Raw genomic sequence first — 24,363 nt, 5'->3', positions numbered from 1 at the left:
CAGGTTGATGACCGTTGTTGCTCAACAATAGTTTATATGTAAAAAAGCCTCTGTATAGAACAGCGAGGTCAATCGTAAGCCACGCATTTTGACAAATTTTCTACAGATTCTCCAATGTGTAAAGAACTCTGTTTTTAAGACAACATTAAGAACGTGACAGATAAGTTGTCGAATGGGATCGCTGCGGTTTGGTCATATTTCTGAGACGAATCTCCGATATATGGGTGGAAGATTACAAATCTGAATTACCTTCAATGAACTCCTTAAGGAAACCAAGAGTTCAGGCTTATTGTAATGTTGTTGTTTTTTTAAGTAAGAAAGTGTTTTTTTTTCGTAACCATGTCTTGACTCTGTACATGAAGGCTTTGCTCCAGACTGGACTGATAAACAACTGCTATCCTGAACTGCATGATATGCAAGATTTTGTACGTTTTGATTGTGTTTCTTTATCTCTACATATTTCAATAGTATGTTAACATTTCTCTTCGGAAATATTTAACATATATTTCTCCAGCCAAAAACCGCTACTGAACGCTTGAGCTTTTACACATTTTTTTGTAGAACAAATATATATATACACATGTATAAGCGAGTCCAAACAAAACGAACAAATTTGAGTGATGTGCTACAGCCTTATTACCTTTCCATATTTTAAAGCGTTGAATTATTATTGAAAAACATCTATGCTATTTGCACAGTAAAAATTCCGTAAAACACAAACAGTTGAAGTAATTGACACAGGAAACCGCGTAGTTAATAAACTATGAAATTACACGTCGTTAAGAACAGGGAAGAGAGCTTATAGAAATTTATGAATGACACCTAAATATACGCGTTAAGCTTTCAACTGTTTTCAAATCTTGATCAGAATGAATCGTACGTACATAATGAACCTCTTCTGCATAACGTAAATTATATCTCTCAAACAGCTTTTCATATTCACCACGCGTCGCCCACATCACTGTTTCCAACACGTGACTTTCTAAGGTCATTGCCACATCTCGCATGCTCAAATGTTAAAACTTACTCAATAATTAGTATATACCTTACTAATAAATTTCCCTCAACAATAATAACAGTATATATATATATTACACCTACTCATTTATAGGATTTTAGAAAGCTCTCTAATGTTAGAAAAGCAGTCTAAAGATATTTTATGAGCTTTTGTTTGTTTTTAATTTCGCACAAAGCTACTCGAGGGCTATCTGCGCTAGCCGTCCCTAATTTAGCAGTGTAAGACTAGAGGGAAGGCAGCTAGTTATCACCACCCACCGCCAACTCTTGAGCTACTTTTTTAACAACGAATAGTGGAATTGATCGTCACATTATAACGCCCCAACGGCTGAAAGGGCGAGCATGTTTGGCGCAACTCAAATGCGAACCCGCGACCCTCAGATTACGAGTCGCACGCCTTAACACGCTTGGCCATGCCCACAAAATTCTTAAGGTGACATTTTTATCGGTATAACAAATTATCAATATTGATTAATGTACAACAGATATTAAATCAATTATGCATATGGGGATCATAAAATAGGGTGAAAACCATAGCTTATATAAAGTTACAGTTGAAAGAAATACATTAAAACTCCTTTTTCCTTTTGTTAGGTGCGGGTTGACCTTATGGCGGAGTCTGGATTTTGAAGCTGGTGATCCAGGCTCGAATGAGTGTGATATCACAAAATATTTGCATGCATTTTAGGCTGTAAATGCATTATATCAGAAAAACCAATCCATTAGTGTATTTGTTATGCGGTAGGTAGGTTGGTCTTGATTGACCACTTTCCATGCTCGCCCTTTCAGCCGTTGCTGTGTTATAACGTGATGGTCAGTCCCACTATTCGTTGATTAAAGAGTAGTCCAATAATTAGTTGTGGGTGGTGATGACTAGCTGCCTTCCTTCTAGTCTTACACTGCTAAATGAGGGACGGCTAACGCAGATCGCCCTCTTGTAGCTTTGTGCGATATAAAAAACAAACAAACGTTCCTCTAAATTCCAAGCTTCGAACTCGTGGCCCTCGGATTAACCACCTGGCCATGCCGGGCCTATTGAAGAAAGAAGTTTTCAGATTTATCGCTGATTACTTAAAGGCTCAAAAATATCGTTTCTGTTGAGGGTGTGTGGCAGCTCTTTTTGTCGCAAATATCCCTACACTCAGATCGTAAGAATGTGTTTAGATAAAAGGCTTAAAATTTCCAAGACGCAGATATTAATTGCATTTAATGACACAAGAAGACAAAGGAATATGGATCATCCTTAGGTCTCAGGATCATCCAGAAAGAAACCGGCAATGTATCGTATCCCAGCTCTGATAAGTAAAGTACTGGGTCTTGTAACAGGTGATAATCCCCGAGCACAAAGGTTAGTGACAAAAGTCGACCCTGCGACTCGTTGAGGCAACAATAATTACATAATGAAGGAGGATCTTAATTTGAAAGAGTAATACAATATGTATATATACAAGTTGTTTTCACGACATATTCGTTCAAATACTGAATACGTCGAAAAATGCTACTCCGTACCATATCATATCATCATCTTTGTACACTAAATGGATTATGGAAAGCCTGCAGATAGGGATGTTGTGCTTAGAACATGATAATTTTGCAATGAGAACTACACTTCAAATTATTATAAAGATAAATCATGGCAGCATGGGTTGCAATAATGTGGAAAGATTTTACAGTCACTTAAGTGTAATGTACTCAACTGCCGTAATTTATGATAAAGTATTACAAAAATTAATTACATTCATGAACGAACAAAATGCACTTCTCACGGAAATGTTTATATTGTCTGGTAATGAATCTCCATGTACAGATAATATATAAGCATATGTAAAGTTAGAGAAATTTAAATTATTCAGACGGTAGAAACTTACAAATTAATAATGATACCTACACATGTTTCTAAGTTGAGGTAAGTTTTTACGTTGTATACTTTGACCGCCAGAAGACAGAAATATATTTCATGATTACTTTTCATCTACAAAATTGCTGGCTAGGCATTTCCTAGACAGGTAACTATCACATGTATTATGACACTTCAAAGAGACAAAAGTTGGCTAGCACAATCATAAATTGTCATTCAGTACGGTAAACGTAACCAAGCGAATGATGAACGTTTCGTTTGTTTGTTATTAAACCTAAAGCCACAGAATTAACTATTCGTGTTTTGTCTACCACTTCTATCGAAATCCAATTTTTAGCACTGTGAGCCCTCAGATGTGTCACTGAGCCACTACGTGGAAACATAAATAACAAATAAATTATTTAAGCATAAACAACTCTTAAGCAGAGTAGTGGTGTAAGAATAAATTTATTAAAACTGTTTTTTGATTCTATTCATTTGTATTGTTTCAATAAATATTAGAAATACAATAAATGGTGGATTAAGTCCCCTCCTTAGTGCCACATTTAGAAATCGGGTTTCGATACCCATGGTGGGCAGATCACAGAGTCCATTGTTTAGCTTTGTGCTTATTTCCAAACAAACTTTGAATAAATCAATAATTTAAAATATAAAATTCAAAGTCAGGTAATCACCATTAAAATATTTAACATATTAATCTCCATATTTATTGACAATTGGAGTTAACTTCCGGAATCAGGAAAGCCAGAATCAATGGGAAAGTCACTGATCGACCAGAGTTACTTTAGTTTTCCCTTGCAGTCTTCTTACAGAAAGACAGGCTTATCTTGCCGTTATTGATAATGTAACGTTTGTCATTTTTAAACATTTTTATTACCCAAAGATCTATCAAAACCGGCTACTTTGTGAGCTATCATCAACATCTGGGATGAAATCTGACAGTTTGGAAGAAGTTATTTATGATACTGTTTTGTAAAGCCGTTCAACCTAGAGAATTTCTAATGTCTAACTTTTCAATATTTTTATATTAACAGTGATTTAGACCGAAGCTACACTAACATAACATATTTAAAGAATAACAGGTGCAATGTATTGGTTACTGAAGTTTTCCTTCGATTATCATTGTGTTTTTATAAATATTACTATTTACAGCGTACGTCTTAATTAAGGCCGGTAATAAGTTTTTGTTCAATAATTTTTCTTGTTTCTTTTTACTTTGAATTTCATGCAAAGCTGCATGAGGTCTATTTCCGCTAGCCGTCTCTAATATAACAGTTTAAGTATAGAGAAAAAGCAGATAGTCATCACCACCCACCACCAACTCTTGGGATACTCTTTTACCAATTAATTTTTGGATTGACCCTCAAATTATAACGCCTACGCGGCTAAAAGGGCAAACATGTATGGTGTTAGGAAAGACGAACCCGCGACCTTCATATTGGGAGTCAAGTACCTTAACCACCTAGCTATGCTGGGCCATCACAATAGGAGGAACTTGAAAATTATGAATAAAATTATTGGCCAAAATGAATAAAAAATAAATCTTTTCACTTTCAATTTTTATAAACTGCCTCAATCAACTCTCTGATAGACGCAGCTAGATGTTGTATCACATAAATTATACATTATAATGTGTTTGTTAAAATAATAATTGTTATTATGATTGTGCATTTTATTTATGTTCAGTCAAGAATTCAATTTGTCAAAATATACAGAATTATTTCGCAGTAGAAATCGTAACGAATCTCTCATTATTAAATGGACCTGTTTTGTAATTCTTGAAGGAAATCACTTTTACCCTAACAAAAAAAAAAAACACAAAAAAACACACACACAATTGGTGCAACTAGTGGGAATTATTCACGTTTTAAAAGTAGCTACGTTTTGAGTTGCACTCAACGTCAAATCCTGCAAAAAACAATAAACGTTCAACTTTTCTGAAAGAAAAAGAAGAAACAATTCTTTGATATACATTTAGTTCCACTGCGAACTACGATTTTTCCTGAGTCATAGCTGGCCTTCTCTACCCCATGTGCAAGGCATCATATATTTGTTATCACGTCCGTAGCATGAATTAGATGATTCATGGTTCATGTCCCATTCCGCAAAGTACTTACTGTACTTTGTGATCATAGGTGAACTATGAGAATTACGATCAAATTATATTGTTTGTTCAAACAAGAGCAGTCCTGGAAACTGACAGTTTATGTTAGTGTTGTTAATTATGTGCCTTCTCTCCAGTATATCACTTTAAAATTAGGGACAGTTATTCACAGATTAGCTTTCGTATTACATTTTCAAAGCTATAACGTTACTCAAAAGCCTACCCAGTAGTTTTTAGGTGATAACGAACAGTTGTTTAACAAACTATTAGTTGCTGGTTAAGAGATTCGCCCACATTTGATTGAAGTATCTACTTTTAACCTTCAAGTGTTATTGTCTTACTTACTTCTTATGATTCTCACTTTTAACGTACCTGTTTACCAGTTTATTGCCCGGCATGGCCAGGTGATTAAGGCACTCGACTCGTAATCTGAAAATCGAGGGTTTGAATCCCAGTCTCACCAGATATGCTTGACGTTTCAGGCGTAGGGGCGTTATAATATAACGGTCAAGCCTACTATTCGTTGGTGAAAGAGTAGCTCTAGAGTTGGCGGTGGGCGGTGATGACTAACTGCCTTCCCTCTAGTCTTACACTGCTAAATTAGGAACGGCTTTCGCAGATAGCTCTAGTGTAGCTTTGCACGAAATTCAAAACAAACCAAAACCAGTTTGTTCTATAAAAACTATCATTAAAAACATCTGGATGTGTGTCTTATATTATAAATTAAAAACATGTAGTGAGCTGTAAAAAATTGCTTTTCTATGAATATAAAAGCGTTTTCATGCTCTAAAGTCAATGAATGGGAGCACAAACACACCATTTTAAACATAATATTTATTAACATTTGAAAAAATGTCTGGCGTAAATATACGACTGTGTATAAATGTCCTTCCAGTTTTATCAAAATATGACAAAAAAGCGTTATTTAGCATGTTGTATAAACACTGGATTTAATACAACAACATTTCGATGTAGCTAAAAATTTTGTCATAGGTTAAAATATCATTTTCTCCAAACCATGAAAATATTCAATAGGTTCACTGATTGTGCTATGATCAATAACCGCAGAACTTCTTTTATTTTGTTTTTCATGACGTAACTAAAATACAGCAAGTTGTCTTCTTTTAAGGTAGAAAACATGCGTACTTTTTTTATTTCATTATTTAAATATATCAAGTAAGATAAAATATATCTTGTAAGTATGCTTAGATATGAAATATTTTTATATATTTTTAACACACCTTTAAATTATCATTGAAAACTATAGATTGATCCGACAACCTTCAATAAACGACTCTAAGTATTATAGATTGGCATTAGATTAACTTTGTAACAACTTTAAACAACTAAACATAGGGTGTGGTGTCATTCCAGCTAACTTGGGCTCCTTGCCATCTAAAAATAAAAAGACAAAAATAAAATTGTCAAATACAGGGCCTTAGTGAATGTTAAAAATTTACTGTTATGGTTCATATTTTTAATCAATAAAGAATTATAAATGTCTGAACAACCTTGGACTCATTAGATATCATGGTGATTTCTGTCGGAATCTTTGTTGTTCCAGACAAAAAAAGTAAAATAGTTTACATATATCAAATGATTTTAATAAACCCAGATATCAAATTTAATTTCAAGGAACATGAAACGTTTGTAAATTCAGTTGAATAGCAAAATTCTAAAACGAGACTTAACGTTGCTTTTTTTTTTAACTTCTAAGTCATTATGTATATGTAACGGGTAACAATAATGTGTTACACTTATGTGTAATGACATAGTTCGTAACAGGTGCTCCGTAATTTAAATTATAAACTATTTTTACTGCCATCGATTTTTGTTGTTATTTCTTTAATGACAAGGACGTTGACTGGTGACTTCAGGAAATAGTCCTAGTAAAACCTGGTATGTCTTATTTCAGAACTTGCTAATTCCATATATGTTACCGCTTTACATAGAAATACATGAAAAACAGAAAAACTCACCAGCTTTAGAGATTTTCTTCAACAGCCAACTCGAGAATTAAAAGATTACACAAAAATAACCTTCAAGGCTTTATTTTATAACTTCTAGCAGAACATTAAGAAATTGAATGGGCCTTACGTTAGGGCCCACAACAAGAAATTTAGGGGAATAAATTTATTTTATTTCATAGTTTACAATAACTTATCAAGAAAACAAGTGGACTTTTTTTTTTCACAGCCTTCAATAACAAGTTAAAGAAATGAGTCTGCCTTATTTCATAACCTACAATACAATATTAAGGAAAAGAATGAGCGTTATTTCATAGCCTACAATACAATATTAAGGAAACCAATGAGCGTTATTTCATAGCCTACAATACAATATTAAGGAAACCAATGAGCGTTATTTCATAGCCTACAATACAATATTAAGGAAACGAGCGAGCGTTATTTCGCAGTTTACAATAAAACATTATGAAATTAATAGGTTTTACTTCATAAGGTAAAATAGGAAGTTAAGGAAATAAATGAGCTTCATAAACTACAATGGACCATAAAGAAATTAATGGGTTTTATTTCATAGACTGCAATAATAAATTGAGGAAGTGAATTGGTTTTATTTAAGAGTTTACAATAGGACATTAATTAAAGGGATTATTTAGGTAATATGTTCAGAAATATGGCACGAACCTTCTTTGAATTACAATATTTTCTTACATGTGTTCTATGTCTGGATACAGCAGATGTAGTGTGACTGGCATATTATAGCTTATTCTCCTTCACTTTAATTTACGAGTTCTTAGAATTTTAACTGTAATTTAATATTAAAAGTGTAGTACAGTGTGTCGCTAGCAACTCCTTTAATAAAGTAAAACAAATTGTGATACAATTATTTTTTACTGCTTTCTTTGACGTAATTACTACTTTACAACATAATTTGACAAGCTACTTTATGTTACAGCATATTTTGATGTAATTACTCTATATTACAATATGCTGTGATATGATTACTATCTAGGTCAGGTGGTTAGGGTGCTCAACTTACATTCTGTGGGTCACTTGCTCGAATCATCGTCCACCTAAACATGTTTGCCCCTTCAACCGCGAGATCATTATTATATGACGGTTAATCCCACTATTTGTTGTTAAAAGAGTAGTCCACGAGTTGATTGTGGGGTGGTAATAACTAGCTGCATTCTCTCTAGTCTTATACTATTAAATATGACTCTCTTAAGGTAGCCTCGTCACCTAATTAGTGACGCTCATGAATGGATTAACGAGATTTCCACTATCTCTGTCTATTATCTAGTGAAACCACAGCCAAGAAAATGGGCTTGGAGAAATCATTAGCTATAACTGAGTCAATAGCAGATAGCTTTAATAAAGGAGAATACACTGTCCCATGCTTTCGTGATATTGAAAAAGCTTTTGACACTGTATGCCACAACAGGTCTCCGGTTCCGAATGACAGAAATGGGACTACCGTGTGGAATTATTCGCTAACTTTTTTGGAAAACAGAAAATGCAGAATAAATGTTGAGGGAATCTTTTCAGAGTTATTTACTCCAGAAGCAGGCGTCTCTCAAGAAAGGATGGTTAGTCATATCCTCTTCGCCATGTATTGCTGACAACATGTCTCTGAACGATCCAAATCATGGATATTCGTCGCAGTTCGCTGATGATATTGCAATCTGGAAAAGTCTGCCCCCACATCATTAATAGCAGCTATAAATATACAATCACAACTAAATAGAATAAGTGAATACTGCCAAAAATAAAGAACTTAAATAAACATAACAAAAACCCAACCAGTGGATTTCACAAAATTAAGAAAATAAAAAAAAACAGACTAAGTTATATAGGAAAGCGTTAGTATATTGTGTGAAGGAAAACAATTTTAGTAAGGGTGCTTGTTAAATAGCAGCTGCCTTTTTCTTGTCTGTTATTTCAGAATTTGAACGATTATCACAGATAACTGTTTGTTTTGCATGGAAGTCCAAAACAAACAAAGGAAAATCACACCATTCAAGAATACTACATTTATTGGGTTTATTGAACTCAGTTTCGATTAGTTTGGGCAACATTGTTAGTAGTATGTTAAATGTTATATTTAAATCAATTCCAGGGAATAGTTTAAAATGGAACTGAATTAAGGCACAGGTTAAATTAAACGTAGTTATGCGGTGAAATGGTTTCATGTAGTGTTTGACTGAGGCTAACATAAATTATACTTTTCTTTCTTGAATTTCTGTAGTATTCAAAGTAAAAAAGTCTTTTAAATTGTCGAATAAGACTTTTATTCAGCTTGTACACTGTAAAAGTACGCTTGCTATCAGAACTGTGAGTAATGTTTAGGTAATAAATCATCAGATATTTAACAAGCAGTTAAACTATTCCGTAAAGTTGCTCAACGAGTTACTAGCTGTGAATAGTGTTTACATGTTATAGCACAAATAGAATTACTGTTCAGGTAGAATAGTAGTTGTGCTACTTTTTAATTTTTTAAAGGTAAGAAATATATTCAGTACATATTAAGCAGGTTAAAAATAATTTCAAGCGTCTTTGAAAAGTTTATTCAAGTTTGTTTTTCATTAATTTGTAACATAATCCATATAGAATCTAGTTGATAATCATCTACACAAAAATGTTAATTATTTCTATAATACTAGTGATACGAATTCATTATTTTCTTAACGGTGATTACCTTTTCAATTTATTACCATTTTTAAAACTGTCAGGTTTAGGCTGCTAGTCAAGTTGCACCAGATTGTGGTTTGAATTTCGCGCAAAGCTTCTCGAGAGCTATCTGCCGTCCCTAATTTAGCAGTGTAAGACTAGAGGAAAGGCAGCTAGTCATCACCACCCACCGCCAACTCTTGGGCTACTCTTTTACCAACGAATAATGGGATTGACCGTAAAATTATAACGTCCCCACGGCTGAAAGGGCGAGCATGTTTGCTGTGACGGGGATTCAAACCTGCGACTATCCGATTACGAGTCGAATGCCTTAACACACTTGGCCATGCCGGGCATAATATCTAAGATTTCAGTCTCTCGTACTGTATTGAACATGATGCGCAATTTCAGTTATAGCCAATGCGTTGTTTATTGTACTTTTTAGGTAAGAAATACCAAAATGCTTTGTTCAATACTATTAGATTCTTGGCATTAGGTTAATATTATTTCTCTTTAATCCTTTCAAAAGATTTATTTATTCGCCGATACTTATTATAAATTGATTCATATTTACCACTAGCAACTTCTATTTAAGAACTTTACCCACCGAGAATTATTTTAATATTATTATTCTATAGCTTATTTATATTTAGCTTTCTTTCTTTTGTTATAACTTTATGACGCGGCTAAAAATTAATTGTATCAAGATAAAAAGTAGCGACAGAAAATAAGTATCGTAGAATAGCCCTCATTTTGTTTATTTCAAGTACAAACGTTTAGCTTTTAACTCCATCGTTTCTTGACCGATTTGAGACCGAATTACAGTTTTGGATCCTGAAGGTCAAACCCTTTCGATTTATGTATTTGACCACGCTCAAAGTCTCATAGAATAATTTACTACAGCCATGCCTAAAATATTTTTTATTTAAAGGTGGGCTGGTAGAGATCTTTATGAGAAATAAAACTCTATCGAGTATATGCGCGCCCCACGATGCAATTGCTGGCGCACAAAAATATAGCTAATAGAGAGGAGAAAAATGTCTCGTAGATTAATTTAGTCTAATCCTACCTAAAAGAATTTCAAGTGTCGCGGCTATTGAGGATTCTCTGTTGTTTATTTTAGAAAGTCACTTATTTGTTTTCGTTTTAGCACAAAGATACATACACAAGAGATTATGTGCACTCTGTCCAGGGTGGAGAATCGGACCTCGAACTTTAATGTTGTGAGTTGCTTTATTCGTTTGTAATCAGGCACAAAGCTACATAACGGGCTCTCTGTGCTCTGTACACCAGGGTATTGAAACCCGGTTTTTAGTGTTATAAGTCTACAAACATGCCAATGTGCTAATAGGTGCTAATACTGTGAGAAAGTAAGCTTGCTGCTTCCCCCCCCCCGTGGGATCAATAAGCCAGAAGCAGTTAAGTTAACGAGATCACTCTTTAAATATTTTCGATCAATATAAAAGGCATAAGATGATGATTTATTAAGTGTGGCGTTGACTAGTTGTATGTAAATAAGAAAACAATGTTGTTGTTTTTTCATTTTAAAGTCTCAGTAATCAAAACTGAACTCTTTATGTTGTGTAACAGTAACGTTTTGCAATCTGTCTCAAATATTATAACGTTACAAATCCACTATTCTTTGGTAAAAGAGTAGCCTAAGAGTCGGCGGTGGGTAATGATAACCGTCTGCCTTTGCTAAATTAAGTACAGCTAGCACAGATATCTCTCGTGTAGCTTTGCGCGAAATTTAGAAGAAGAAAACAAACAAACAAGCCTAAAAGAATTCCAAGTGTTATAGCTGTTAAAGTTAGTGTTACCTTTAATATTACTTACTTTGATAATATAACTCTTTCTAACACAGGCATCCTGTACTCATCTTTTGTCTTGTTGAATCTCGTATCTGAAACAAGTAGATACTGACTTATAAATGCAAAAAAATGTAGGAAACACGTAGCACATTGATATTGTTAATAATATTAAAAATACTAATTTATGATTATTTTTATGCAATGAATATATACACACTATTCAAGGTGATATACACAGGTTTAAGCACAAAGTATATATAATTAAATAAATCTCTACCAAGTTTATTTACTGTCGAATTAGATGACGCAATAAAATATAATAATAAAACGTTATGTGAAGCAGTATTAATTAAAAACAGTTTTGAACATTCGAACATAGTTTCGATAATAAATGTGAAAGTCTTTTATATTACATTATCCAGCTTGAGTTTCAAACAATAATTTTTACCATAAAGGTTACGTAAAAACTGTTATGTGACTTAATTTTCAATTATGGAGATTAACAACAGTCACTTGATTACATTCTAACTTATTAACAATACTGTTATATTATCTATAATAATATAATCTCCAATTATGGAGATTAACAACAGTCACTTGATTACATTCTAACTTAATAACAATACTGTTATATTATCTATAATAATATAATCTCCAATTATGGAGATTAACAACAGTCACTTGATTACATTCTAACTTAATAACAATACTGTTATATTATCTATAATAATATAATCTTCAATTATGGAGATTAACAACAGTCACTTGATTACATTCTAACTTAATAACAATACTGTTATATTTTCTATAATAATATAATCTCCAATTATAAAGATTAACAACAGTCACTTGATTACATTCTAACTTATCAACAATACTGTTATATTATCTATAATAATATAATCTCCAATTATGGAGATTAACAACAGTCACTTGATTACATTCTAACTTATTAACAATACTGTTATATTATCTATAATTTCTTTGTTTGTATTATTATTTTATTGAATGAGGTGCCTCTTTATTAAACACACATACACGTATATATTCTGTACAAAATCTAACGAACAACTGAAAATGCCATAAAATTTACAATTTTATATAATTTTTATTTACTATACAGTTATAGTCATATCAATTCTAGTGGTCGACAGCTCAGGTTCTGCGTTGTCCTTTAAATCTACTACTTACACCAGCTTTCTTAATTCAATCCATTTCTTGATAGCAACGAATCGAGTAAGTTTTTGCTGGCCTGTATTTCTTCTTTTTTTCGACTTTACCAATCAAAATCTCCGTCAATCTTACCTAATTATATACAACAAGCAATTGAGTTTCCGTTTCTCACATTTCCAACAGCTATCTCCTTTATTGTTTCTGCACATTAGAGTAATTCCACATCAGGTTTTCTTTCTTCTTAGTTAGTCTTCATCATTCGTCTATACATCACATTTCAAATGGTTCCAAAATTTTACGGTGTGATATACAAAAATATGGTTTGAACAATGCATTATGTGATATAAAAATATCGTTTCAACAGTGCACGACGTGATATAAAAATATTGCTTCAACTGTACACGATGCGATATAAAAATATTGTTTCAACAGTGCACGATGTGATATAAAAATATTGTTTCAACAGTGCACGATGTGATATAAAAATATTGTTTCAACAATGCACGATGCGATACAAAAATATTGTTTCAACTGTGCACGGTGTGATGAATAAAAATATGGTTCCAACTGTGCATAATGTGAAAAATAAATAAAAAAAGTTTCACTTTTCATTTAGGTCGATTGTTATCTAACAGGTTATATCATATCAAATTGTTTTCCATTACGTACCTAATGTTATTACTGTTGGTTCAGGATGAACTAGAAAACCATTGTAATAATGAAGATCGAAGCGATGTTCTGCCCGGTGATCACGTGTTAGGTCTCTACGTGTGTGAAAGAGAACACCGTATTTATTTTGCGAATGTGTGACCCATATTGGAAAAGTCGGCGTTTTGAAGCGACTTCCTAACTGCACAAACATTTTAACAATAGTGTTAGAGATATAACAAGATCTGTCTCTTACTTTTTTACTTAGAAATTAATATTAGTGTAACTTATGTCCAGTACAACTTACTTACACAGATGAGAACTAATGTATTATTTCTGTAATTAATGTGCTTAATTTAATATTCGAATCTAACTCGAAGTTTGTAATATCATAAAACAAGAAAAGCTTATGATAACCATAGAACATATTTATCCATCACTTGGGTACTTTCGCGGTTACCAGTATTTTCGAATCTAATCACAGTAATATCTTATGATGTTCAGATAGCTTACGAAATATAAGTCAGTCCTAAATCTATGTGCTAAACTAACAATGAAAACTGGCCCTCATAATAAAAAAGAACATAATACATAAATAAAAATAACAAAAACTAATATATTTATCAAACATTTTAGCCAATACTCTCTTTAAAATTATGATTATGAAAGAAGAGAATATAAGACATATCCTTTGTTTTATATACCATCACAGAGTCTCTGTGTCTGAGAGAGACTTCACACAAGTATAAGAAAGCCCTCATACACAACTGTTTCATAATATCTAGTAACTAAGTAAATTGTTCCTTGAATGTAACTTTAGATTATCTCAACATTTATATAAATGGATACATACACATGTTACTGTTCAGCTACAGCATCGGGTAAAATACGGTAAAAACTAAAGTTTACGCATATAGAACAAAAGAGAATATAGCTAATATTCTATTTAAAATAACAAAGATAAATACAATATAAAAATTATGCTAAATATAATGTGAGCTGTGTTAATACATAAGTAATCCGATTTTAGGGTCGCACCCATCATTTATACATTTAGTCAGTTTCCAGAGCGGATAGCTTGAAGTGACAAATAAAGTTAATTTACACACTTGGTCAGTTTACAGAGCGAGTAGCTGGAAGTGATAAATAAAGTTAATTTACACACTTGGTCAATGTAGAGAGTGAGTAGCTGGAAGCGATAAATAAAGTTAATTTACACACTTGGTGAATGTAGAGAACGGGTAGCTGGAAGTGATAAATGAAGTTAATTTACACACTTGGTCAGTGTAGAGAGTAGGTAGCTGGAAGTGATAAATAAAGTTAATTTACACACTTGGTGAATGTAGAGAGCGGGTAGCTGGAAGTGATAAATGAAGTTAATTTACACATTTGGTCAGTGTTGCAGAGCTGATAGCTGGAAGTGATAAATAAAGTTAATTTACACACTTGGTCAGCGTAGAGAGCGGGTAGCTGGAAGTGATAAATGGAAGTTAAATAAAGTTAACACATTTGGTCAGTGTTGCAGAGCTGATAGCTGGAAGTGATAAATAAAGTTAATTTACACACTTGGTCAGCGTAGAGAGCGGGTAGCTGGAAGTGATAAATGAAGTTAATTTACACATTTGGTCAGTGTTGCAGAGCTGATAGCTGGAAGTGATAAATAAAGTTAATTTACACACTTGATCAGTGTAGAGAGCGGGTAGCTGGAAGTGATAAATAAAGTTAATTTACACCCTTGGTGAGTGTAGAGAGTAGGTAGCTGTAAGTGATAAATAAAGTTAATTTACACACTTGGTGAATGTAGAGAGCAGGTAGCTGGAAGTGATAAATGAAGTTAATTTACACACTTGGTCAGTGTAGAGAGCGGGTAGCTGGAAGCGATAAATAAAGTTAATTTACACACTTGGTCAGTGTAGAGAGTAGGTAGCTGGAAGTGATAAATAAAGTTAATTTAGACACTTGGTCAGCGTAGAGAGCGGGTAGCTGGAAGTGATAAATAAAGTTAATTTACACACTTGGTCAGTGTAAAGAGTAGATAGCTGGAAGTGATAAATAAAGTTAATTTACACATTTGGTCAGTGTTGCAGAGCTGATAGCTGGAAGTGATAAATAAAGTTAATTTACACACTTGGTCAGTGTAGAGAGTAGGTAGCTGGAAGTGATAAATAAAGTTAATTTGCACACTTGGTCAGTGTAGAGAGTAGGTAGCTGGAAGTGATAAATAAAGTTAATTTGCACACTTGGTCAGTGTAGAGAGTAGGTAGCTGGAAGTGATAAATAAAGTTAATTTACACATTTGGTCAGTGTTGCAGAGCCGATAGCTGTAAGTGATAAATGAAGTTAACATAGTGACTTCTTAATTTTAACAATAGGAAGACTGTATAAATATTACTGAAACCAAATTTTCTATCGTTTGTGCCTTAAAGTTTCTAATTTTCTCTTTAAATGCAATAGAAGTACCAATGACGGTAGATGGATTAGTATTAGATTTATTCTTTTTTTATAATATTACACTATTTGTTTAAAGCCCTTCCATGTACTTCATATCTTTTTTAACAGAGTTGATAAATGTTTAGTCGAAACATTTTAAGCACCAATATAAATCTATGTTTTTATGGTGGCTCGTATAACTTGAAATCCAGAATAATTTATATCTTATAAGAATTCAGAGCGGACATCAAAGTCTATTGAAACTGTAATATATTTATATCTGCTAGTTTCTTGAGATTTACATTTTGGTAGATTGAGCTTAGTTTTAACAGATATTCTTTATATTTTTACACATGGAATCAATTTGTTCGATGTTTTATGGCGGGAGTGAGATGTATCTACTGTGTAAGAAACCTAAAAGTTCCATGTCATCTTTTATTTCAATTCATAATAAATTTATTCTACGTAATAGTGAATTTCTTTACATCTAATCATTTAGAAATTATCTTTTTAATTCTTCATGGCCAGGTGGTTAAGTCACGCGACTCGTAATTTAAGAGTCGCCGGTTTGAATCCTCGTCACACCAAATATGTTCGCTCTGTCAATCCCACTATACAGTGGTAAAAGAGTAGCCCAAGAGTTGACGGTGGGTGGTGATGACTAGCTGCCTTTCCTCTAGTCTTACACTGCTAAATTAGGGACGGCTAGCACAGATACTCCTGAGAAACATTTTGCGCGAAACTCAAAAACACACAATATTCAACTCTTTTGTTCATTTCTTAAAATATATTTACTTCACTGTCGCTAGTTTTGTCATCATCAACACTTATTAAGATGGTAGCTAAAACTTTGACCAAGAGGATTGCTCTCATTATTTTCACTACTTTATAAATGGTATTTCAACCCTTTGAACAGCAGAATAGCTGATGAAAAAAAATCATTTTCCGATAGTTTTAATATCAGGAAATTCACCATGACCACTGAAAATTAAGAAACTATAACATCTCGCTTTTAGTATCAGAACATAGTAAGTCATTGGGAATTATATGTAACAACTGTCAATTGAAAACCAGAACAGAATTTATCTCAAATCCATAAGTATCAAACCAGTATTAATTATAAAAACGCTTGATGTCCATCTTTCAAAGTAAGTTCATATTTAATTAAACAGTACACTATTATTATAGAATTAAATATCAGGCCTTTTACCTGTAGTATTAAGTACTACAATAATATTTTTCAACTCATGTTGTTCGAAATCCCCTTCAACATGGAGATCATTTTTCTCAGCTCTACCTTACCCACTCCATTCTTTGAACTTCTCAGGCACTATGCTATTACCTCTTGTTTATAACTCCAAAAATAGTAGTTATCGTTAGTTTCAATGAGTTAATTTTTTAACTTAGATATACCCGTGAGACAGCAGTCATTCGAGTCTGGTACGACAGCTAAGAGCCGTGTAAATACTAGCAGAAATGTCATACTACGAGAGACTGTTTGTCTAATCCTAATATTTAAACGTGATTAAAACAAATTTAGAAAAAGTGTACATTTTGTAAAGAAAAATTTATTTCTGGAAAAAGTGTGCAGTTTGTCTTTTTAGTCACACGTAACTCAAAATTTTACTCATATAAACTCTGATGTTTTTATATATTAAATTATATATTAATATCGTTTATTCAAAAATTAATATTTTTTAATAGCTGCCGTTTCTCAGTGCCACATTTAAAACATACGTGAATACAGATATAATCAAACCCTCAATACAGTTCTAGTGAAAGTCGTGTTCTTGTTGATAGTGGAGTACATTTTGTTTAAACGTTTGTTCCATTATAAGAAATAGTTGTTACACATACCACAGTTATGTATCTAATTGTCTGAATCTTGAATTACCAACGTGTAAAACTCTTCATACATTTTTCTCTTTGTGATGCCATTCAGTAGATAATGCAGGAGTTTTGGTTACATACATAGATATTGACATGCATACATAATGGTAAGATATGAGAAACTGCTTTTTCGGCTTACTGTACTCTTTAGCATACGAGTGCTAAACCTGCACGCTCAGAAAAATCTAATCTTTAGTCGCCCTCCTATTTTAGTTTTCTCGTTCGAAACAAACTCCACATTACTTTAGTTTTAACAAGCATTTCCAACATCCTTTACCTTCACAAATATTATACTGATAATGTTCACACTTAAACATTGTAAAGAACTGAACGTAGCTTAACATTTGAAAACACATCTTCTCACCTGTTTTGAGCTTTCATCATTTCGGTTCCATACAAGAAAACCAACGTCACTTCTGGACATTAAACCCACGTGTTCTTTAACCTAATATTTAAAAGTACAATCAAGGGTACGATAATTTAATTCTTTCGTTCGAATGTTCATAGGCAAATATGTAGAATAAAATATTGGGAAATATGAGTTTAAGTAACATTGTGAATAAAAATCAAATTTTATTTTGTTAGTTATAAATGTTGAACTTAATTTTGACCATAATACATAGTAAATAAAAGTGTCATTCAATGCTAAAGAGAGTTTCTAAATTTCATAACGTTAAACTGTTTCAGTATCACAATCTTTTCTTTTACAGTTGTTATGTGTATTACATATCTTCTTAGAGTATGCGTTATATATATATATATAACAATCATAATTTTTAAAAATATTGTACAAAAATAATTAGACAAATAATTCGTTATGACGAAAAACCCACATTGAAGTAAAATTGTTTTCTCAAGACGGCTTGTATGGGTATTAGCACTTTAACCTGAAGATAACCTAAGAAGGTCGAAACGTTGTTCTGTACTTTATTATTATTTAAAGTTCCAATACCCATACCAGCTGTCTTGAGAATACAATTAAACAAATAAAATATCTTTCACACGTTAACACCTGCTTGGGTTTCTAAACTACCTTTATACTTAGTAAGCCAATTTTCGTTGCTTGAACACAATTTATGTTATCAATTAAAAATTCTGAACTTTTTATAAGTATCTATACCGTATTTTCTTCGTCTAAGGAACGTATCACACCATTATGGAGGTAAGGTGTCGCCTTTCCTGTGAGCACCAACGTGACGATAGCTTGAGTAGCCTCATATACAGGGGTCAGTAGTTCGGTGTACTCTCCATTCAAGTCTTCTTGTACCCTGTGTCGGTCTTTACGTTAATTTTTTTTTCTACAAAGCGTATAACACTATATACGTGATATAAAAGCAGCTTTAAAAGTCCCTTATGATTTATCTCATTTTTAAAGCTTTAATAATAACAAGTTTTTCAAGATATCTTGAGTTAAACTTCTACGGTGAACGTACAGGGATATCATGCTTTATATATAAAAACGTATAATGTATTTTATAAATTTTTACCGTACTTCCCTTATTCTACGACATTTATATATTTATTTCCAACTGTGTTTTTTTTCTAATAGTGAATAAAATGAGTTATGAAAATTTACCACTGATATTTAAATGTAAATTTTATGTTCCTCTTATGTATACTTTATGTTCCTGCCAGTAGTATATACAAGCTTTACTATTTTTTAATGTTAAATGTAAAATATTACTTTGACATTTATGCTATCTTCATTGGCTCAGCGGAAAGTCAGCGGACTCACATTGCTGAAAACTGAATTTCGATACTTGTGATGGGCACAGCACAGATAGCCTAATCCGTATCTTTATGTTTAAAAACAACCAAAATTTACGCTTATATAGGTATAAATACCTTTTTGCTTGCAGTTAAGCACAAAGTTACACAAAACGATATCTATTCTATGCCTACTACGGATACCGAAACGCGGTTTTTTAGCATTGTCAGTCCGAAAACGTGCCACTGTGTCACTGTGGAGCCTGTATCTCCTGCTTGCACTTATTGTAAACTATACATTCTTAAGTATTTCGTATAAAGTTTACTTTATCTTTTATAATCAATACAAACTTTATTTTCCTGATAATATTTAATGTAAATGTTCAGTATGTTGCTTTTCTACTAATAATTAACTTAATCTCGACTCCTCCATTAATAGTACGTTTCCGATAAAATTTAATATTTTCCAGGTAGATTAACGGTAAGCTTAAGAGATTATAAGGCTAAAATTTAGGGTATGATCTCCGAAATGGACACAGCGCAGATATCTGATTTTACGGCTTACCGCTTAAACAAGCAAATAATGTTAGTGTAATTTTATTGCTCGCTAACATTTAGTTCAGAGAAAGTTTTGCTTTTTTAATTGCGTTCAGCAAACCAGTAGTAAAATGTAATATTAGTTAGTAATTATATTCATTTCTTTTATTTCATATTGTTTGATATTTGGAAACATAAAAAGACATCAGCAAAAAATACTTTGCTCAAAAATCAGTTCAGCTTATATTCAAGATTTTGTCTATTTGTTTATGTAACGTCCTTACTTTTTCTCAATAAAACATATTAAAATTTACTTTATTTTACCAGTTGAGTTATTAATCTACTGGGAGCAATTATTATTTTAGTAGATTTAACTGTTACTGAGATGATGCAAATATTTTCAGTAATTTGAAAGTATATATTTCAGTGTACAATAGATGGCGCGACCATAAAACGTCATGCGTTAAAATGTTGCGAAATATTTTAACAAAATCAAGCAGTCTGTTACTTATAATTAACATTACCTGGTAATACCGCGAGATAGGATTACACTGTATAAGAGCAACATTACCCCACTTCCTGTTCCTTGCTGGAACTGAAGAAAGAAATAGAAACACAAAATATAAAATTGTAAACCTGAAAATGTGACGAGCAAAACCAATAAAATTTGTTTTTTATTTAGATGTTTCAAGTATTCATGATGGAAATAGAAGGATTATTTTCACCTGTGTTGTAACTCTTCGTATAAGGACATTTATAAAATTATTGAACAAAATTTTATATAACACGAGAAAAAATTTAATACTGAATTATATGTATTTTATGTTGATATTAAGTTGAATTACATCTTCCTGTAAATCATCTAATTTAGTGGATTGCATTCTACCTTAAACTTTAATACGATTGCATCTTAACGTTAGCTGTCCTAGCGGGTTTTATCTCATTAAAAAATAGAAATGAAGTTATAAAAGCTCGAAATAATTAAGCATAAAAGTTCAGCTTTTCAACAGCACAATGCTTTTACCTAACCAGCAGTGACTTCGTATAACCTAAGGATTATACATTAAAATATGGCTTTCATAGCTAGTAAAATGTTAATGTGTTTTACTACCTTATAGTTCCTGATGACCATTTTAATTTGTTACTCCAGTCGTATGTTTGGCACTATTTAATGTCATCAGACCCACAAAAACATAATTAAAACGCAACTAAATTATATAAATTGTAAAAAGTAATCGACATTGCAACAAAACCATTCCAGTTACTAAAATAGGAATACTTTTCTACCTCTAATAGTTCGTGATCTGGAAAAAAAATTCTTAATTTGTTTGAAATGATTAAAAATACTTAAATTTATTTTTTCTGTGTAACCTCGAGTTTTCGTATCTTAGCCTTGTTTATTTGTATACTAAATCCAAGCTTGTATTTTATAACCGGCACCAAAATAACAGTTCGTATACTCTTTTTCTTTCAAGTATTGTAATTTGTAATGCAATTCTCCAACTTATCAGGAAAATATATTTTTGAGTTTCATTGCTAACCTGAGCTACTGCGGTTTCAAAAAAATACTTGTTTGTATAATTCTATTATTCAATTATTAATAAAATTTATACATAATTGAAACTTACCATATTTAAATATTTTGTAAGGAAAGAAACCACATCTTCCTTTCTATGAAATTCATACAGATTTATCTATTGAAAGAAGAGGCATACATATCGTTAGTAATGTGATTATTTACTTGAATATCGTTATAAAGTTGATATAAATGAAATAAAATCAGTTTTTAAGAGAGATTATAAATAGTCTCCTTTTTTATAAGTAAAGTTTACATAATTTACTGTGATCGAGAACAAAAATTAGTTTGTCTCCTGTAGCTCGTACCCTTTATAACGCTAAACAAAGGATTTTAGTGTCTACAATGGGCAGTACAGAAGTAGCCAATTGTATAACAAAGAAAACAGTCAGTTCACAGTACTTTCAGAAAGAACTGCACAAGAACTACCTAATTTAGAGCTGATAGAGTAGAGAGGATTTTACTATTCAGTATCACCCACCGGAACTCGTTTTTAGGACAACAGAACTCGAACCATGGACGCTCAGATTCACAATTCCACCAGTGAGGAATATAGTCTTACGAATTTCTTTCTCACTATTCTCAATATAATCGTACCGTCCGCAAAAGTTGTTTATATTTTTCAACACGTTGTAGTGAGAGAAAATATCACAATAGGACTAATAAGTTTTTGTTGTTGCTCCCTGGACTAGTTTCCGGGCTAGAACTTAAATACACTGCTTTGAATAGACATTGTGAAAGCCTTTCCATTCGTTTTAGCCAGAAATTTAGAGCTTAGGAGGGTTGTTTCCCACATTCGGTGAAGTCCTGAACAATAGACGTAGCAAATATCTTACATATTAAGACTTCTAACGTCTGTTCTCTTGTCAGAACTTTGAGGGAAGGGACAGGCGTGAGAAGCAATACCAATATTATGACCTATATAGCTGGCTAAACAGATGGTATATCTTTAACATGAAAGTTTTAACCTGTTGATATGAGTTGGTGAATTAGAAGGATTAGTTTTTCAAATATTTATTTTTTGGTATGTGCGAGTTATTAAAATAATTATATTTTGTATTTAAGGTAAAGAAACCAAGGTTGTCTACCGTTGTCGATAATTTTATTAATAAATATTTGTTTGTTCCTTTGTTTTTGAATTTCGCGCAAAGCTACACAAGGGCTACCTGCGCTAGCCGTCCGTAATTTGGCCCGGCATGGCCAAGCGCGTAAGGCTTGCGACTCGTAATCCGAGGGTCGCGGGTTCGCGCCCACGTCGCGCCAAATATGCTCGCCCTTTCAGCCGTGGGGGCGTTATAATGTTACGGTCAATCCCCCTATTCGTTGGTAAAAGAGTAACCCAAGAGTTGGCGGTGGGTGGTGATGACTAGCTGCCTTCCCTCTAGTCTTACACTGCTAAATTAGGGACGGCTAGCACAGATAGCCCTCGAGTAGTTTTGTGCGAAATTCCAAAACAAACAAACAAACAAAAACCGTCCCTAATTTAGCAGTGTAAGACTAAAGGGAAAGCAGCTGGTCGTCGCTCTTGGGCTACTCTTTTTACCAATGAATAGTGGGATTGACTGTAACGTTATAACGCCCCCACGGCTGAAGGGGCAAGTATGTTTGGTGTGACGGGAATTCGAACTTGCGGCCCTCAGATTACGAGTCGATCGCCTTAACCCCCTGGCCATGCGGGGGACCTAATAACCAAATGAATGCAAACCAGCTACTCCAAGGTTAAGTATTTTAGCCGTCTCTAATTTGGAACATATAACATTAAAAAGGAAGGTGACAAGTCGATATCATCCACCTCCAACTCTTGTTTAATATTTACAGCACAGAGCTGCTTAATAATCATTGTCGATGACTTTGAAAAAAAAAATGAATAAAGAGGATGACTGTTTGATAAGGAACACAGAATAAAGTAAAAGTCGAAATAAATTATGAATTTTGCGGTGAAACAATTATAAACATGCTTGAGAAAAATTAATTAACTATGATGTGTATGTTAAAAATTATAGTATAAATATGGTACCCAGATGGACAGCGGTAAGCCAGCGCACTTACAACGCTAAAATAGGTGTTTCGATTTCCTGCGATAGACACCCCAGATAACCCAATATGGCTTTCCTCTCACACAAACAAGCAAGCTTGAAATAAGGTAAGGGTGTTCAGAGCACGTGACCTTTTACACAGCTTATTTGCGTACCTTTTCCGTAAATCCGTCTGGAGTGTAGTTGAGATCTCTCTCCACATGAGCTTGAACTCCTGGTAGACACACTGTACAACATGAATTCTCAGTTCCAGCTTGCCAGATAATGTCGGACAAAGCCAGCCCCAAGGTTTGCTGCTGTCTCTCTCTGTATGGGCGTAATGGGTCTCTGTAATTATATATGTATTTATCCTTTTATACTATAAGGACAAATCGATTTTTGCAATAACAATACATAAAGAATGTAGATAAATAATATTTTATAGCACTGCATTTTCCAATACCGTCTTTACCACTAGAAAATACCTCGAAGCTCTTAAAGACAACGTTTTTAGAAATCTTACACATTATTCATTAATTTATAGACAACTGGCTATGTCCACATAGAAGAATCACGCCACGGGTTTTAGCGTTTTAGGTCCGTAAAAACATAGCTGACCCAATGGGGCACATTATTTATATTTTAGTGACATTTCACCGATGTTCAAAGCTAGCATCGAACTATAGTATTCAATATGGTAAAACAAATTACTTTTAAAAGTAACTGTCGAAACACTTTAATATCTACGTGTTCCCCTATGGATCAGTGGCAAGTTTGCTAATTCTCAGTTCTAAAATCTGAGGTTCGATTCCTCACTCTGAGCAGAGTAGATAACCCATTGTGTAGTTTGTATTAAAACCAACAAAAAACAACGTTCATAACAGGGCTTCTTTAAAAGTGGAAAGTTGCTAAAATCGTAGATTGTATTGGAATTCATTGTTAAAAAAATAACATCTTGGAAAC

The 24,363-nt window shown here is 32.9% G+C and overlaps 1 protein-coding gene across 1 annotated transcript in view; it reads right to left on the bottom strand.

The window, feature by feature from the left end:
• Nucleotides 1–5,872: 5,872 nt before the first annotated feature.
• Nucleotides 5,873–24,363, bottom strand: part of LOC143246493 (inactive ubiquitin carboxyl-terminal hydrolase MINDY-4B-like) — a 91,408-nt gene continuing 72,917 nt past the window's right edge. Inside the window, exons 8-15 of the mRNA XM_076493343.1 lie at nucleotides 23,577–23,748; nucleotides 21,438–21,503; nucleotides 20,334–20,404; nucleotides 18,686–18,833; nucleotides 17,930–18,010; nucleotides 13,267–13,447; nucleotides 11,450–11,516; nucleotides 5,873–6,374 (exon numbers count right to left, since the gene is read on the bottom strand). Coding sequence (XP_076349458.1) covers nucleotides 6,326–6,374; nucleotides 11,450–11,516; nucleotides 13,267–13,447; nucleotides 17,930–18,010; nucleotides 18,686–18,833; nucleotides 20,334–20,404; nucleotides 21,438–21,503; nucleotides 23,577–23,748 — 835 coding nt within the window. The 3' untranslated portion in view covers nucleotides 5,873–6,325. The remainder of the gene's footprint in view (nucleotides 6,375–11,449; nucleotides 11,517–13,266; nucleotides 13,448–17,929; nucleotides 18,011–18,685; nucleotides 18,834–20,333; nucleotides 20,405–21,437; nucleotides 21,504–23,576; nucleotides 23,749–24,363) is intronic.

The sequence above is a fragment of the Tachypleus tridentatus genome, chromosome 1 (assembly GCF_004210375.1).
Source record: "Tachypleus tridentatus isolate NWPU-2018 chromosome 1, ASM421037v1, whole genome shotgun sequence".
Lineage (NCBI taxonomy): Eukaryota > Metazoa > Arthropoda > Merostomata > Xiphosura > Limulidae > Tachypleus > Tachypleus tridentatus.
The sequence above is the reverse complement of the archived record's forward strand: the minus strand, read 5'-3'. Positions and strand labels throughout refer to the sequence as shown.